The 18,230-nt window shown below is 35.6% G+C and overlaps 1 protein-coding gene across 1 annotated transcript in view; it reads left to right on the plus strand.

The window, feature by feature from the left end:
• The window catches only part of ABCA12 (ATP binding cassette subfamily A member 12), a 215,645-nt gene that overhangs the window by 106,290 nt on the left and 91,125 nt on the right, over window positions 1–18,230 (plus strand). Inside the window, exons 8-13 of the mRNA XM_010372163.2 lie at window positions 1,429–1,541; window positions 6,045–6,120; window positions 10,343–10,461; window positions 11,507–11,613; window positions 17,747–18,003; window positions 18,095–18,207. Of these exons, the coding sequence (XP_010370465.2) occupies window positions 1,429–1,541; window positions 6,045–6,120; window positions 10,343–10,461; window positions 11,507–11,613; window positions 17,747–18,003; window positions 18,095–18,207 (785 nt within the window). The remainder of the gene's footprint in view (window positions 1–1,428; window positions 1,542–6,044; window positions 6,121–10,342; window positions 10,462–11,506; window positions 11,614–17,746; window positions 18,004–18,094; window positions 18,208–18,230) is intronic.

Here is an 18,230-nt window from a genome sequence, read left to right on the forward strand (position 1 = left end):
GTTAACAATGCCTGTGGGCTCTGTGCAGAAATGTTCTGCCCTCCTCCTCCCCACCATGTTGAAGCAAAGCTTTTGTGCCAGAGGCAACATATAGAGTAGATAGAACATAAACTTTGAAATAGACAGAACCTAGCTGTACTTGTTATTAACTAGATAACCTGGTGTAAGTTACTTAACTTTTTTAACTTTCATTTTCCCATCTGCAAAACTGGACAAATAAATTGAATTTATAGAATTATTAGAAAACTAAATGTTAGAAAATATATATGCATATATTTTTGTGTATGTTTATAAACATACACACATATCCACATGTATATCCTTATGTTATACTAGATACTACCCAGATGGCATCCTAGACATAGGTCTCTAAACAGCTATCATTCATATCTAGGGGACTAAAATTAACATAATCTTAATCTAAATTTCAAAAACTCTAAAAACATTATAGAATGCCATGAACACGTACACAAATACTATCTATTGCTGGAATATGCATTCAGTTTACTAAGAAACTAGATAGGGAAAAATTACTTTTGGCTAATTTGTATTACATTTAACTTCACAATGTCAAATTTTTAACAAAAGCCTTTTGTTTTCACTACTACTTAACTAAAGCATTGACTCAACTGTTGATATAAGTCACAGTATTTGTATAATGTAGAAATACATGTGTAATAACAATATTTCTTTAAAATGCACTAATGGCTATAAAGGAACTAAAAGACATGTTTTAAGTAAATAATCGTGTTTGCGAAATACAGGATGAACTCAAGCATAACTGAATTTTCTGACTGTCTATCCCCAGGGTAGACTGCCCATCTTATTGATGACATAAAAGCTATAGAAACAGAGTATGGATATTAATTTTGAACTACCTCTGGAACAGTGCCTATAGACCACTTAGAGGACAGAATATAGTCGTTAATTAGGGCAACCTCCATTTTCTTTTTCAAAAACATTACTATCTGTTTAGCAAAAGATAAATATTATAAATGCTTAAATAATAATTATTCCTGAAACTAGATCCTTTACTTGGGTTTGGTTTTTAATGAAAATACTTTCTAATATTTAATTTTTCTTTTTAGTTAAAAAAAGATGTGTTCTTTAATTGAAAGTTGGTTTTCCTAACTACTTATTTCTAAGTCTTAGAAAAAAATCAATGGGAACCTTGCTCCATGACTTTAAGGCTGGTGATTCCTGATGTTTTAGAAACCTGGAAACGTAAACTGCTCTGTCCAGTTAAGAATATTTTGTTGAGATTTTGTGCATGAAAAGACAAACAAATAATTAAATTACAAAGAGTAGCATCTTGTCTTTTATAAGAATAATTTTCTATACTGTAGCCATTTTCTCCTTGAATAACCTTTTGTTTCTGTCTGCAAACCTTGAAACAGAATCTGGTTTAATTGTTTTTTGACTCCTTAGTGTGCTACTGGTTGTGCAGAAGGTTTATCCACATTTTGCAACTAACGAAGGTTTCAGAACCCTCCAGAAGTCTGTTAAACATCTGCTGAACACTCTGGATTCCCCAGCTCAAGGTATTATATTTCCATCTTACTGTGTTAAATTCAGTGTCACAAAGCCCACTGGAAATATAAAGCAGAGTGCAATGAAAGTAATCATGTAGAGATGATATTATTCTTAGGTGGGGACATATGCTGTGAATAAATCTGGATCTCAAGTTAATCGAAGTGTGGAGAAAGGGAGAAATGGCCAAGAAGAGGGAACTGTGACTTTCTAGGGTTTTTATTTAGGTGAAAATGATCTCTGTTAGCTTATAAAACTATGTTTATACTTGGTATACACAAAAAAATCAGGGAATATGCCTCAACAAATAGATTTCTACCTTACTATTTGAAACAAATGCCTAAAGTGAATTGCAGTGTTTTTAATTTCATTTTCAAATTTTGATTTTTTTAATTAGAGTTCTTTCATTGCAAAAATATGCCCCTCAACCATCTTGATATTAGAGCACAAATAGATCAGTGTAAATACACTGCTGTGTCCAGTAAGACAAGGTATAACATGTTGGTAGTGAGTCACAGAATGTCCCTTTGGCACATCTAGAATAGTACTGTCTACACACGTGGAGACATACAGCTACATACACACAGACACATACAGACAAAGGTTTGGAGATATAAGGAATAAATCCCTACTTGCCAAGTTTTGTTAACAATTTATCTCTGGTGAATAAATTTAGAATTATGTTTTCTCAGCTGAGTTTTTGAGCTTTTACATATGTCGACTTTTACCTTTAGATTACAAAATAAGCATCCTGAGATCATCAGGTCAAAAGCTGTTCATTATATAGTCTTGAAATATCAATTTTCATATAAAAAGAAAGCATGCCTGTGAAGGCTTTGAAGAATTCTCACTGGAGGGTCCAACAATACTCTTGGATGTCATTTTCTGTTAGTCTAGAGCATTTTTTATGTCTACAATTGCAGAATTGATGGTTAGCTTGCAGGATTGACCATTACTAAATTTGATGGTCTTGACGTCCATCAGAAAAACAGGATTACTCTAAAAAAAAAAGTTTAGGCTAGAAAACCAGACAATGTGCTAACAAACATAATTACTTCCTCTCTATTATTTTCATATTTGCATTTTAAAGGCTTAAGAACTTAACGTTTCTCCTTACTACCTTTTCCTTTTTATCTTCAGACTCACACTTTATAATTAATATAAAGTAAAGTAATAAAGTTACATTTTTGAAAATTTTAAGTACAAAGCTCACCTGTGCTTCAAAAGCTGGAGAAGTAAGTGGCATTTCTTATTAAGCAGGGAGCAGAACACATTTCCTGGTGAAAGATGTAATTCAGTTTTCAATATTTAATGGTGACCATGTCTTATGTCTATGACTGTGCTAATCATTTTGGCAAGTCTTAAAACACGTCATTGGATGGTCAAGAAGACAAGAAAATACACCAAGGAAATGTATTTTTATTCATAAAATTTGATGTACTTACCTTTTGTTTGTTTTTAAATTTCCTGCACTGTGAGTTTATCAAGCCAAGAACACCAATGCAGATGTATTAATGTCAATTCCTAAAAGTTATTAACTTCAAACCCCTACCTGTTTGAACAGAAATTGTGTAGACTTTGAAAACCCTCCTGAGTATTTCTAGGAATCTTTCAGGGAACTTAAACTTGTCATTGAAGGCAGAACTAGTGACTACAGTTCAACAGCACTGAGGTCTCTGGTCCAAGTACAAATACCTGCCCCGTAACCCAGGCCACCTCATTCTTACTCTTCACAGTGTTCAGCAGTATTTTTGAAAATGAACATCCTTTCTCCCTTGGTTTTTACTCTCTTATGCTGGAGTGGGGTGGTAGCTCATAGCAGAGTTGCTTGGATTCTCTCTAATATAAGGGTTAAGATAGCTTTGTAGGCTTCATATCACTCTTTCAAGTAAAGAACATAATAGGTAATATTTATTGTATCAACGCTCAGTCCTTTAGTATCTGAAATTCGTTTTATCATCTAAATAACTCTGTGAGATACAGTTATTATCCCATTTTATAGACAAAAAAACAGAGGCTTAAGGAGGCTGGGTGCTTGTCTTATGTTACTCATCCAGCAAACGACCAAACTGAGATTAGAACTTGGATCTGTATATCTCCAAAGCTAGGCCCCAGGAGCTCTTTTATGAACAGCCTCACTTAAACATCTGCCTTCTGGGACATACTTGCTTCTGAGGTATCTCACTGGGACATGCAAGTACCGGCTTAACCTCAGAAGGGCCCGCACTTTCAGCCACTGATGGAGCTTGGCTCTCCATTCACACTTATCATTCTGTGGGAAGCCACATGCTAAATTTTTTCCACTGCCTTCCCTCATTCCTCTCCACACTCTGATTTCTACCCACTTTCCTCACACCATGTTTATCTCTGATCCACCCTGAAGTATGAGCATACTTCAAGATTTCTTCAGGAGCCTCCTTAGCAACCATGAAAATAGAGAGTTGCTGATAAACAACCTGGCAAGAAAGTTGCCTCCTAACTTCCTATCTCAAGATATCTAATTCTCAGCTCTGCTCCACCTCAGATCCTTGCTACACAGTTAATACACTCTATAGTATGTCCATTTATAAATACTGAGTTTTGGGAGCAGAGATTATCTTTGTGACTCATTGGAATTTGTTCTTTTGCAAAATAGTACATTATACAAAATTACATTTTTAGGATGTAATTTAGGATAGAAAGCAATCCTTACTGTTAAAAAGAGGTTCCTTACTGATAAAAAGAGGTTATCTATGGACCATATTTCTGTGTCTTTGAATATAATTTTAAGTATTCCTAATCTTCCAAATATAAAAGAAGTAAAATCTCAGTTTTTAAGGGTTTGTAACATTTTCTGTTTCATTAAGACCTGTTTAGTATAGCATTTCTTCCAATGTACTTTATAGTCCTTAGTGACCAGAGGGAAAAGTCTTTATTTAACTTCAGGGTCAAGTCTATTATTGATAATATAAGGTTAATTTTCTATTAGTTACTTATTTTATTTGACTTGATGAAAAAGAGAAACTATAACCACATAGTATTACAAATACCACTTAGCTTGCTCAGCATCACATAGGAGTTCAAAGTGAGCAAAATTTGATCTTAGAAAAAGTTTTATATGCCTTTCCATTGCAAAAGCATAAATCTCAACAGGTGTTTAAAACTATAGTTATTCTCTATATAGATGCCAATGCATAATAGGTATTACTATTGTTAATTAGGTTTATTATTCTGGGCATCCCATTCATTCTTGGCCCTTTAACTCACTGATGCATTACTATTATTAGAGCAATAACATTCAGCTGCATTGTGAGCAGAGCACAGGAAAACTCCACTCTGCTGAACAGGAAAAACTGAGACAGCTGCTCTGCCAGATAGTAGGGTCGTACAAACATGACTTAAACCTGACTGATACAGGTGACAGACAAGGAGATTTTTAATTCTGGGATAGTCTTTTTTATACACACGCTAATTTAAATAAAATTATAATCAGGACCAGAAAAAATTGGGTGATTGCATAGTTTTGTGCTAGTACCTTTTTAGAAGGCTTTAGGTTGAACTAACTAGAGACAATACAAGAACTATTGAAGCTGGTAATAAAATGTCCCATTGAAAGTGATTAGGCTAATGCTAAAAATGACAACATTGAAACATACTGGATTATTTATAAGGAATGAGTAAAGTCTGAAGAGAAGGCTGAAATAAGTGATACCATTTTCCTAAAGGAGCTGAATTAAAGTATTGGATTTATGATGTTTTTATTTATGCAGGGGCCATTTAAAGCATTTTCATTTTCAATTTTTATGTGAATGCCGTTGCACACTTACTCTTTTATGATACAACCTTATGCAGCAGGCTGAATCAGGGACCTAGTTAACTTCTGGGGGTAGCTCATGGTGTTGAATTAGATCTTTGTATGTGGTTTCCATTAGATCAAACTTAGTGACTGCCTTCCACACTATGCACCTTCATATTATTTGAGAACTCTCAGAACAGTTCTGTTAACATAAGTCAATTTGCATTCCCAGCTGCATTCAATTGAGATTAGTGGCTGCTTTTTGAAAGATAGAAAATACAGATTAGTGATGGCAGATGTTTCCTGAGGCTACATTCTAGACAACTGAAGGCAAAAAAAAAAAAAAAAAAAAAATTCCAGTGACCCATAAGACTAAAATTGGCTTCATTTGATTAACAAATCATGTGGTAGTCAATCTTCATTATAGTACTCAGCAGTCATCTGCATATGCAGGTCCTGGGATAAAATAATGTAGTGGCTTGATGCACAAAGAACTTGTTAGAAATGCATATGCTTGACCATTGGGATTACTTTGATCAGTAGGCATCTATTTCCTATAAATATCACAAATATTTCCAACAAAAGAGCAGAGATGTCTTTTATACAATTCTTTGGAGAATGATTCTGCAGATTTCTGCATTTTCTCCTCATTAATTTGACCTGGGATGGTTTTCACTGAGGAAGAAAATCTTTAAGCAAACATGTTAAATGTTTACCTATATCAAAATTATTACTTTAGGTGACTCCGATAATATAACACATGTGTGGAGTGAGGATGATGGACAGACATTATCTCCAAGCAGTCTGGCTGCGCAGTAAGTCTTTGTTTATTTCTAAATAGGTAGATAACTTGGCTGAATAAACAATGAAAACAATTTCTAAACATAATTCTTTTGTGTACATAAGCATGGAATAGAAAAACCAACTATTGACTGAGCAAAGGGAAGGGCATAGTCCAAATAAAGTTGAAACTTATTTTTTGATATTATTTAATGATACTTTAGCATTGCACAAAAAAAATCTCTTTTTCAGTTCCAAGCTTGCATAACTAGATCTAATGTGTCATGTCTGGATTGGTTACCTTATGCCTATGAGGATGATCTAGATGGAGGGCTGCCAACACTTTTCTTTCACTACAAACAGTGTATAAGTATCTGTCTTGCTCTGTGCAGGCTGCTATAGCGAAGTACCATAAACTGAGCAGTTTATAATCAAGCTTCCTAATACTGTCATGTTAGGGGTTAGGAGTTCAACATATGAATTGCAGGAGAACATACTCATTCATACCATAGCAGCCTCTGATTTTTTTATTACTATTTTTTGGGTTTCTAGAGAATAAAAATATTTTTAATGCTTAAACAAGATAATGCAAAATTTGCTTGCTTTCAGTGGTATTCAGTTAGGCAAAACTGTTTGTAGGTTATTTAATTTGGGGCTTTTATTGGCATATATAAAGTCCCAGGAATAGGCAGTGGAAATAACAGCAGCAACTATGCTGTCTAAAGACCATTAATGTAAGCAGATCCTGAAGTAACTGTGATAATTATGGTAAGAAATGCAAACAGTTGCTTATGGTAGTTAATTGAGGCAAATTCCTGTAGTTGAAGGCAAATTTAGAGACTAGATGGCCTGCCTGTTAGGTAAAGATTGCTTTAGCCTATAAATTATACTATTGAAATTCTTTGATTTTAGTCCCAAAGGATATGTTTTTGTGCTAACGGAAATTTATACAAATAAAAACAAACAGGAGTACTTAGGTTTAACCAATTTTTTGTTTTTCTAAAATAGAACGTACATAGTTGTTTGTAAGAGAAGTTCTCCAACTCAGAGTAGATTCTGACCAAAATCCTTGCATAAACAACTACCTCCTGTTTCTGCTGCCATCTCTCTCATCCTCTAAGGTGGCTGACCCAGGTGCTTCTCCCAGAGCAACCAAGCCCTTAGGCAATTTCATCCTAGCCAGGCTGCCATGTTTCAAATAGTCGTGTCTTTTAAACACATTCCCTCTATAGCCATCAAAAATAATAATAGCAAAATACCTTTAAACTGAGATAACTGCATGCTTATTGCTGAAGCCAGGTATTTTTATCAGAGCCTCGAGGCATCCATAGCATTGATAATGTCAGCGCCGCAGACCTGCAAGTTCCACAGCAAATGTAGTTAGTTGCTGACAGCTAGCTGACAGTTTATTAGGAAGAATTCAATACTTCTAAGAGGGCCCTTGTTGTGATTGATGAAATTAAGGGATTTCTTATCTTCAGACTTCCTTTCCATTCCAGCTTTAAAATAATCACAGAGTGGTAACACTGGTATAAGATAAAAGTTATTTTGGCTCAGAATTTTCTAAAGCAAATTTTCAAAAATACTTTTCCCTCATAGCTCTACTTTCTCCTAATAATTTTTGTTCTGAAGCCATTATCTTTGTTTTGTATTTGTACTTACGAACATGAATGTGCATATCCAGACACTTACCTTTTATTGTAAGCACTCTTGGGAATTAGCTAGGATTTTGTATAAAAGATTACTCTAGTGTTTTAAGGGAATAATTGGGTATTTATGCCAAAACTGTGGCACACAGATATGAGATCTTATTTTGGAGTATACTAAGTCTATTGTCAACAGTTTTTGTACTCAAATGTTCTTTATGAAACTAAGAGGATGGCTTAGATGATATTTCAAGGTCAATTCTAGCCCAACTGTCCTCTATTTTAAGCTTGACAATATACCATGAAAATCCCTTGTTCCGGTCCATCTAGTAGATAAGGCCAATATTTTGCTGTTGAGCAGTGCACCAAGTGGAAATAGCTCTATGTTGTAACGATGATAACAGAGAGAAAGACAAACACAAAAGAAGGAAAGGCAATATTGGGAAGTGTGGGGAAAGGTGAGGAGAGGAAGGGAGAACCACCTTACTGAAGCAGGAGAACAACCCGACATGTGCTTATCCAGCGATGCCCCATTGGGTACTTCTCAGATAAATGGCCAGTATCTCTGCAGCTTCCAGCATCTCTTTTCCTCATGTATTTGTCCTTTCCACAGATATTAACTTAAGTGTATGATGTACAAAATACAAATGCTAGATATTCTGTGATGAGGATGGGGTCGGGGTGAACAGGGAGTGGGATACAAAACTAAATGGATCATTCTTTCAAGTTGCTCAGAGGAGAAATGTTTATCTTGAAACCTCTACTTATCACTATAGCCAAATAAAATAGATGGATTATTCTACCCTCCTCTTCCCAAAATAGATGCAGTCAATTTGCAATTATTCTCATAATTTCATTTGTCTCTTCTTTGATGTCTTGGATTCTCAAATCCCATCTTCCAGCTTATCTTTAGAATATTCTTTCTGACACTGCTTCCTACTTCCCTCAACATTCTGAAACTGTCATTTCAAAACACCTGCTGAGGGTTTTTTGAGCAAGTGCTGTGACTATATTGGTTATTATTAGACCTTGGCTTGATTTGATTTGACTTGACTCACTGATATCATAGGTGGACTACAGTCCATGAAACTTGACTGTAGGCGTGACTTCATATTATATGGGTAACCTATACAACAGGGTTAGTTTTATCACCTGTCACACTCCTGTTGCATTTTTAACAGTAATAATGTGATTTAGAAATTTCCCCAATAGACAGTTTCTTTTACTTAGGACAGAAAACTTAGTCTAAGAATACACTCTCCTGTCCTTCATTCGTGTATTGATTAATGGCATTGACTATCTATAAGGAGGCTTTGATAAATAGTGAAGCTCACTGTCTAAAATCTCTAAGGTCTGAGACCACCAAATATAGTATTAATAAGAGTCTCTAGTCAAGGAAATGCCTATGCACAAGCATGAGCACTTGGAAAATGGATACTTTTTGAAAAATATATAAAGACTATGAATAGTATTTAAATGAGTCAGCCCTCTGACCACTTTGCTGTGCTCTGATTGCCAAGTTAGAGACTTTTCTTGCCATTCATTTTTTTTCTTTTAAAGTTCCTCAAGGATCCAATGTTGTTAAACCCACATTTAAGCACCCTGAGTCTTCTTTAATATTGATGAAAACGTTTTCCTGCATTTACTAGTTATGCCAAGATTAATTGCTCCCATTCGTATTTTAATAAAATCTAAGTTGAACATCCAGTAGGACTAGTTAATTTGTGTTTTGTACAGTTTGATTCTAAACAGATGATCCCCAAATCAGCCATTGACATTTATTCCATCTTTACATAAAATTCAATAGCAGACACTAAGGGAAGAAGTTACAAAATAAATAGAGATGCAGCCTCACAGTTGAAGCGACAGAGCACACATAATATACACATACTCACTCACATAGCCTTACTCACTCGTGTAGCCTTAAAAGTCTTAGGCCCTATCGTCACATGCCAACCACTTTGAAAGGAAACCAGAAAGTGGTTAATTTGTAAACAGTAAATTGGTTGATTGGAGAAAAAAGGAACTTATATCGGTCATTGGGACCCTATTAGTTCACAATTAAATGAATTCAAATCTAGTTATTCAATGTTATAGGTGGAAAGGACCTAGCAGATCATCTAGTCCCCTAGCTTTCAATTGACGAGAAGAATCGGAGAGTCAGAAGGGGGTGGCCAGATTTAGAAAATAAAAAGAAAAGTGAAAAAAATTGCAGGACTAATGGGATGTACTTATACACAAAAAGATTATTCATTGTTTATCTATGATTCAACTTTAACTGGGAGTCCAGTATTTTACCTGGCAACCCTCACCCATTGACCTTTTTCTTTCATGTAAGTGTGCCTAGAAATTGCCTTAAGATGACCTATGATGGAATATTAAAATAATTAAATATAAAGATAGTACACATAGAAAAGGCAAGTCCTCAGAGGAGGCAGAGTAGTACTGCCCTTGTACAGTTAAACTGGATGGGGGAAGACATCCAACTGCCTAGTATTTCAATGTCCGAGTCAACCAATGCCTAACAACCAGGGACCAAAATGATCTCAACAAAATGTCTTTGCTTTATTTTCGTATGACTTAATTTCTATATTCTTTTCTAATTCTGCAGGCTCCTAATTCTGGAAAACTTTGAAGATGCCCTCTTAAATATATCAGCAAATAGTCCTTATATTCCTTACTTGGCATGTGTGAGAAATGTGACTGACAGTTTGGCCAGGGGTTCACCAGGTAATACTGTTCTTAGCAGTCAAAATGCTGCTCACGGTTTCTACCTCTGTTCTAAAGTAGTGAGTTTTTGAGGCATTTGCTTACACAGGAAAGAAAATTTGTAAAATCTTAGTTTCCATATGCATCGGTTTCAGTCTGGTGATTTGATATACAAAGGGAATGTGTAGTCATATTATCATATTATTCTGTTGCTGCTGCTAGCACTAGCTGGCCACCTGGACAAACTTTAATATATAATGGCCATATAATGGATAATATGATAATGGCCACTGGGACAAATTTTCCAAGTGTCCAGAGTCATTAGAGGTTCAAATGACCCTTCATGACATTTTTATGCTCTTAATAATCTTAGTTGTTAAAAAATGTTAAGGAATGATAACACAGAGTCCTAAAAGCAGGTGTAAATTACATAAACAAAGGCATTTTTGTGCCAGACTGTTTTTATTTTCTACCCTTACGTACTTTATTTGCAATTTTCTCCCTATATGGGCAACCACAAAGATTATATTTAATCAAATGTTTCTTTTTTTTTTGAGAGAAAAGACCTATTTTCTCACATTTTCTAGGACACACACATTCTTTTTTCCTACACCAAAAATAGTTTTCTGAGAGTTAATGGCAAGCAAATAGCACAACAAATGTTTAAGTCTGGTCTTTGTTTGCAAGGTATGAATTAGTCAAGGTTGGAAAGGCATATTTATATCACAGTGATTCTACAACCTATTCTCTCCAAGATACTTCAGTTATATAGCATATCCAAAAGTCAGGAATAAAAGCATAGTCAGTTCACAAAGAGCCAAAACTATGTAGCACCTTTGCTATAAGTATTTTTATCTCTAAGCAGAGAATATTTTTAAAATAATGAATTCTGTTGTCCCCATGGTTCAAATAAAGGTTAAATTTTCACTCATCTTATATTTATATTGAAGTAGGCTATTATCTTAGGAAAAATTTAGTAATAAATCAGGATAGAGGTGTCTTTCAAATTGGTTTCCTAAATGACCTTGCAATTCACATAAAGTAACTCTTCTCCCTTCCTTTACAGAAAATCTAAGACTCCTGCAGTCCACAATACGACTTAAAAAATCTTTTCTTCGAAATGGTTCCTATGAGGATTACTTCCCTCCAGTTCCTGAAGTCCTAAAATCAAAAGTAAGCCATGAAAGAAAAAACATAAACCTTAACACTTCCCATAATATTTGATAAGATATACTTTTACTTTAAGTTTTAAATCTGATCTTTGTAAATAATGATCCTATTTTAACTCTAGATTTATAATGGCCCTTCTTAGGACTCTAGAAAAATGGTGTCAAAAGAGTTTATGGCTGGATGCAGTGGCTCATGCCTGTAATTCCAGCTACTCAGGAGGCTGAGGTGGGAAGAATCACTTAAGACCAGGAGTTTGAGGCTGCAATCAGCTGTTGTCACCACTGCACTCCAGCCTAAGTGACAGTGTGAGACCCTGTCTATAAAAAAAAAATGAATTAAAAAAAAAGTTTTTAAAGAGTTTTATGTTATATAATGGTATTTTGTTTTTAATCAGTGGAGATCTCTGCATGAAATGACCCCAAAGAGCCTAATTACAGTATGTGCATTCATAAGGGAATGGCTAATAACAGTTATCATATTAAACTTCACAATTTGAAAGAGATTTGAAAAAGGACTCATGATTTCTAATTTGAGATGTCATAGTTTTAAAATCTGTAAAAGTAGATTTTGAAAGCTGATGTTTTAGATTTCACAACATACAAAAATCTCAAAATGTTGTTCACCCTACTTTTATTGTCATCAGAAGCTAAAATGAGTAAGTCATATTAAAATTTGTGATACTAGAGAATGTGGGAAAAGGCAACCAAAAAATTTATAACTCTAATGTGGGAATCACTTTATGCTTATTTGTCTATTATTCTTCATCTCATGCATATAGTATACAGGTTATCATGAAATTTAGTTTATTTTTTAAATAAACCGATTAAAATTTGAAAGCTGTTTTCCTAGAAAGAATAGCTATTTAATTGGATTTACATAGCCAGGAACAAAGTGAAATTAGAACTGGTTTATTCAGGGCAAGCAAGATGACTTGTATAGTGAACATGGTATAATTAAGCAGGCATGTAAAACATTATGTCCGTGTATATTACAAATAAATGTGCTAGTTACCATTACCTACATTTTAGCCCTAGTCTTCCACATGCATCAAAATTTCCAATATACTTAATTTAGCAATATCTTAATTTGTTTGTGCAAATGAGAAGGAAGTTGTACATTCATCTGGAAAATTCCTACTCATCCCTCAAGGACAAGTTTAAACATCACTTCTTCTATAATATAAGAGTATCACCTTTCTTGCTGTTTTTCAGCCAGGATAATGACTTTTTCTTCTGTGCTCCTATAATATTTATTCATTCATTTTTTTTTATCAATTATATGTACTCCCATAATACTAATCTATTTATTTGTAAGACATATCCTCTGACCCCAAAGTGCTTATAGTCAATCCAGTGGAGGAGATGGAAAAGCAGACCGACAATTGTAATGCAGTGAGATTAAGAGTTGTGATAGGTGGATAGAGGCTTCTGTGTACAGAGGAGGGATATCTAACATGGATTGTAAGGGACAGAGGTGGAGAGAAGAAATTCTGTAGACAAAATAATGCTTTCTCTGAGTTTTGAGGTCTGTGTAGAATTAGGTTAGTTGTGCATTCTAGACATAGAGTCCTGAGTTTAAGAAGATAGAGGTGTGAAGTTGAAAGACAGGTATAGGGTATCTGCAGTCATGTGTTCAGCTGGAACAGAATATGCCCATGTGATAGGCAGAAAAGAGGGCTGCAGGGTGAGGGTGAGCCTAGATCCTGATTTCCTTGTCAAGGAGTTTGAATTTGATCATGAAAGTTATATATTTGAAGAAGGTGAAATTTGCATTTTAGAAAGAGACATCTCTAATGAGATGACATCTCCAATGACGGTGAGATTTCTGGCATTTGGAACTCATTACTTGGCATTATAATTTGTTGCACGTCAGGTCTGTTTTCCTCACTAGAGTTTAAGCTGATGAAATTATGCTTTCAACACCCCTAAAGCCCCACATAATAGGAGCTTAAGGCTTGATTCATGCATGTATGAAAAAGTGAGGGTGTTAAAGTAGAGTACTGACAATGTAGTCATGTTCCCTGGGCAATTACTTACTGTAGTTCTTGACTTAGAAAGTCACCAGGAAGCACATAATATACACTAGGGGAATGGAAACACCATAGTCTCAACCATTTATACTAACTGGATGGGACTGGGGCTAAAAATAATTTAAAACATCATCCCCAATTTGAACATAATGCTCTCGTTGAGGGTTACATTATGGAAAAAGTTATAGAAGCCACAGAAGTGGAAATAAACTACATTCTTTTCCTTGGAGTAGAAAATCTATTGTCATTTATAACAAGCATGGCTGCTATTTGAAATTGACGGGACCCATTCAGTCCTAGACCACAAGCTCCATGAGGAATATTGCCAGGTCTCTTCCTTTACCATTGCATCCGCAGCACCTGGCATAGAGTATGACACATGGGAAACACTCAGTACCTATCACTGAAAGAATGAAGACAAACTCCTAGAGTTTCACAGTTACTGATGCTCTTACTCCTCTGCTTTGTTCACTCTGATAATTAGCATCATGACTGTGACCATCAGTTAGGCCACACCCAATCTAATGCTTTATTCATGATATTCCTAAGATGGGGGTGAACGCTGTCATTCATTGGTGACTTTTCCTAGCTTTTTCTCCTTGTCTATTCTGCTCCTCTTGAACCTTTGTGTTTTCTCCTTCCTTCATTGTTTTATCTTTTTTCTTTCCAGTTGCTTTGTTGGGAAGAATAACTTCCTGATTAGGGAGCTATGCATAAAGTGGCTGTTCCTGTATTGGGCAGAAATACAAATAACACAATATTTTTTGTGTAAAACCTGTAAAATTTTAAATAGACTCATTTTCCTCTCTATTTCCCCACCAAGAGCCCAGGAATATTGCTGTTTTATCATTTTATGCACATGCTATTGTGAGGTCAATACCATCATGTCACTTACGATTCTGATTCAGATACATTTGAAAAGCATCAGGCAGTGGAGAATTCAGTCACAGCTGGAAATGGCGTTAGTCATCTGTTGTTCTATTTTAAGCCTGAACTTTTACTCGTGATAAAAGAGAGAAGGGCTCTACGTGAAGCTTTGGCCAATCTGCAATCTGAAGTTGACACGTTTTTGAAGAAAGAATTGTAATTCACTGAATTTATGTTGATTATTAATGACCTGTGAAGCTTCTAGAGCTTTAATGCCTATATTGTTCTCAGAATAAAGTAGTAAGTAATGACAAAGATGAAATGACAGTAATGTTTCTCCTTGGTGGATATGCTTCTCAATGCATTCCACATTATTGGCCCTGAATTATATTTTTATTTCAGAGAACGAAGTCTATTAGCCACAGTGTGGCTAGATTTCCAATTTCCTCTTCTATAACTTTTATCTCACTAAGCCACGACCATACTATATGGACTTTTGCTGGTTTCCCACATATGTACACCAAACTTACAATTAAAAAACACATTTGAGTCTCTGCTGGGTAAAAGTCATTCAAATGTACAACACCCTCAAAGCTCAATTTATACAAATATATTAGCCCAACAGAATTTATCTTTTTATTTAATAAATTACCAAAAACAAGTCACTGGAGAATGTAGTATAGAAGCTTCACTCCATTTATTACAGGTTTAATCATATCTAGTAATTGGAAAATCAAAAGAAAGACTAGAGTGGCAAATGCAGTTATAGGTGGTACAGTGATTGGGTCTATTCCAGAATGGAAAATTTCTCATAGCGATAGCACTAGTAAGTAGAATTTTTGTACATATAAACCCATTTTTGAATAGTTCGAACTCAGAGGTCAATCATAATATTAAGTACAATGGAAAATAGACCAATGATATTTACTATCTAAGATGACCAACATTTAATTGCTATAACCTACGTGTAGTTATAAATCGCTCATTAAAGACACATCATTGTGCCTTTCTTATTTGATAATACAGAAATAAATATTCCCAAACATTTGCCGGTACCATAAAATACTTCATTTTGGTCAAACTGTAACTTCTGATTGGAAACTGAGCTGCAATGAATGACACATATATTTGCTTCTTAGGATTTTGTTCCAATTTATTTCCCTTCTTAAAAGAAACAGCTCGGCCGGGCGCGGTGGCTCAAGCCTGTAATCCCAGCACTTTGGGAGGCCGAGACGGGCGGATCACGAGGTCAGGAGATCGAGACCATCCTGGCTAATACGGTGAAACCCTGTCTCTACTTAAAAATACAAAAAACTAGCCGGGCGACGAGGCGGGCGCCTGTAGTCCCAGCTACTCGGGAGGCTGAGGCAGGAGAATGGCGTAAACCCGGGAGGCGGAGCTTGTAGTGAGCTAAGATCCTGCCACTGCACTCCAGCCTGGGCGACAGAGCAAGACTCCGTCTCAAAAAAAAAAAAAAAAAAAAAGAAACAGCTCTAGGGTAGCTTCCAAGCACAAAAGAATTTGCTTTCCCAGAGGCATATATTATTTTTTCCCCAGGTTGTAGGGCATGGAATATATCCTCAGAACACATAGAACATAGTGAACTGATAGTAAGAGGAATATCATTGACAGGATAGGAAATTATTGATTTTCATTTTCCTTTTTTTCCTCTGGGTGTGGGATTTTTAAGCCCTTTTAAAGACAAAAGCACCCAGTATCCTACAATACCTAAGAGGGAAGAAGATAAGGTCGATAGTGGTGCAGACTTCCAAAAAATCAGGTATCTCTTGTCCTTAGTTTAAATACAATCTTATTAGAATGAATGTGATCTTCATGCTGCAGTTCAAGAAAGACTTTTAAAATTTTTGTTAACCTTTAAAAATTGTTGACTGGCCACAGTGGCTCACATCTGTAATTCCAGCACTCAGGGAGGCTGAGGCCAGTAGATGGCTTCAGCATGGGAGAGAGAACAGCCAGGGCAACGTGGTGAAACCCCATTTCTACAAAAAATTAGCCAGGAGTGCAGGTATATGCCTATAGTCCCAGCTACTTACTTGAGAGGCTAAGGTGAGAGGATCACCAGAGCACGGAGGTTGAGGTTGCAGGGAGCTGTGATCATGCCAATGTACTCCATTGTTTCCACAAAAAGAAATACAAGAAATTAGCCAGGAGTGCAGGTATATGCCTGTAGTCTTAGCTACTTATTCGAGAGGCTAAGGTGGGAGGATCACCTGAGCCTGGAGGTCAAGGTTGCAGTGAGCTGTGATCGTGCCAGTGTACTCCAGCCTGGGTGACAGAGTGAGACCATGTCTCCAAAAATAAAAATAAAAATAAGGATTGTGGTAAAATAAACATAACATTTACTATCTTAACCATTTTTAACTATACAGTGCAGTTGTGTTAAGTACATTCACATTGTTGTGCAATTAATCTCCAGAACTCATTTCATTTTGTAAAACTGAAATTCCATATTCACTAAACAACTCCTCATCTTCTACTTCCCCAGCCCTTAACAACCCACATTTTGCTTCTACCTCTGTGTATTTGACTACTCTAGGTACTTTGTCATACAAGTGGAATCATACATTATTAGACCATTCACCTTTCATTTCTTGAGACTGGCTTATTTTACTTAGCATAGTATACTCAAGGTTCATTCATGCTGCAGCCTGTGTCAGAATTTGTTTCCTTTTTAAGGTTTAATAATATACCACTGTGTGTGTGTGTGTGTGTGTGTGTGTGTACATTACCACCAACAGTGCACAAGGGTTATAATTTCTCTATATCTTCTCTAACACTTGTTAGTTTCTGTTTTTTTTTTTTTAATAGTAGCCATGTTAATGGGTGTGAGAAAGAAATGCTTTTTAGAAGTTCCAAAACAAACCTGCTTTTTATCTGCCCTTACATATGATTTAAAATGTAAGTCAAAATATAAAATTAGTCAAAGTATTTGTGAGTTAAGCTGGATAAAACTAAACTACATTTTTTTAAACCTGTGACTCCACAGAGAAAGACAGTTCTAATAGGCCCAAAAGTTTTATCAAGTTCTTACAGGAATAATAAACTCAAATGACAGAGAGTAGTACTTCATAATAAAACTAACGCCAAATGCCAACTAACCAAATACATCTGCAGAATGTTTCTCTTAAAGGAAATCGATTGTGGTTACTTATTATCAACTACTATATATGTAGAAAAATGTTACTAATCTATTTCCTGCTCTTTTCCCTTTTTGGAAAGCTGTCTCAACTTCGAAACTTGACCGAACTTCTTTGTGAATCTGAAACTTACAGTTTGATAGAGAAGTCATGCCAGCTCTCTGATATGAGCTTTGGGAGCCTGTGTGAAGACAGTGAGTTTGATCTGCAACTCCTCGAAGCAGCAGAGCTGGGCACCGAAATAGCAGCCAGCTTACTGTACCATGACAATCTCATATCTAAAAAAGTGAGAGATTTGCTGACTGGGGATCCAAGCAAAATTAATTTAAATTTGGATCAGTAAGTTTTTCCATTGTCTTCTTCCTTGGTGAAATCTCTTTCAAAATATTGATACACCTAGTTGAATTTCTTCTTTTCTGTTTTGTTTCAGGTTTCTAGAACAGGCACTGCAAATGAATTACATGGAAAATATCACTCTGTTAATACCGATCGTAGAAGTCATGCTGCATGTCAATAACAGTGCAGATGCTTCTGAAAAGCCAGGTGTTTCCCCATCCACATTTTAA

The sequence above is a fragment of the Rhinopithecus roxellana genome, chromosome 14 (genome assembly GCF_007565055.1).
Source record: "Rhinopithecus roxellana isolate Shanxi Qingling chromosome 14, ASM756505v1, whole genome shotgun sequence".
Taxonomy (NCBI): domain Eukaryota; kingdom Metazoa; phylum Chordata; class Mammalia; order Primates; family Cercopithecidae; genus Rhinopithecus; species Rhinopithecus roxellana.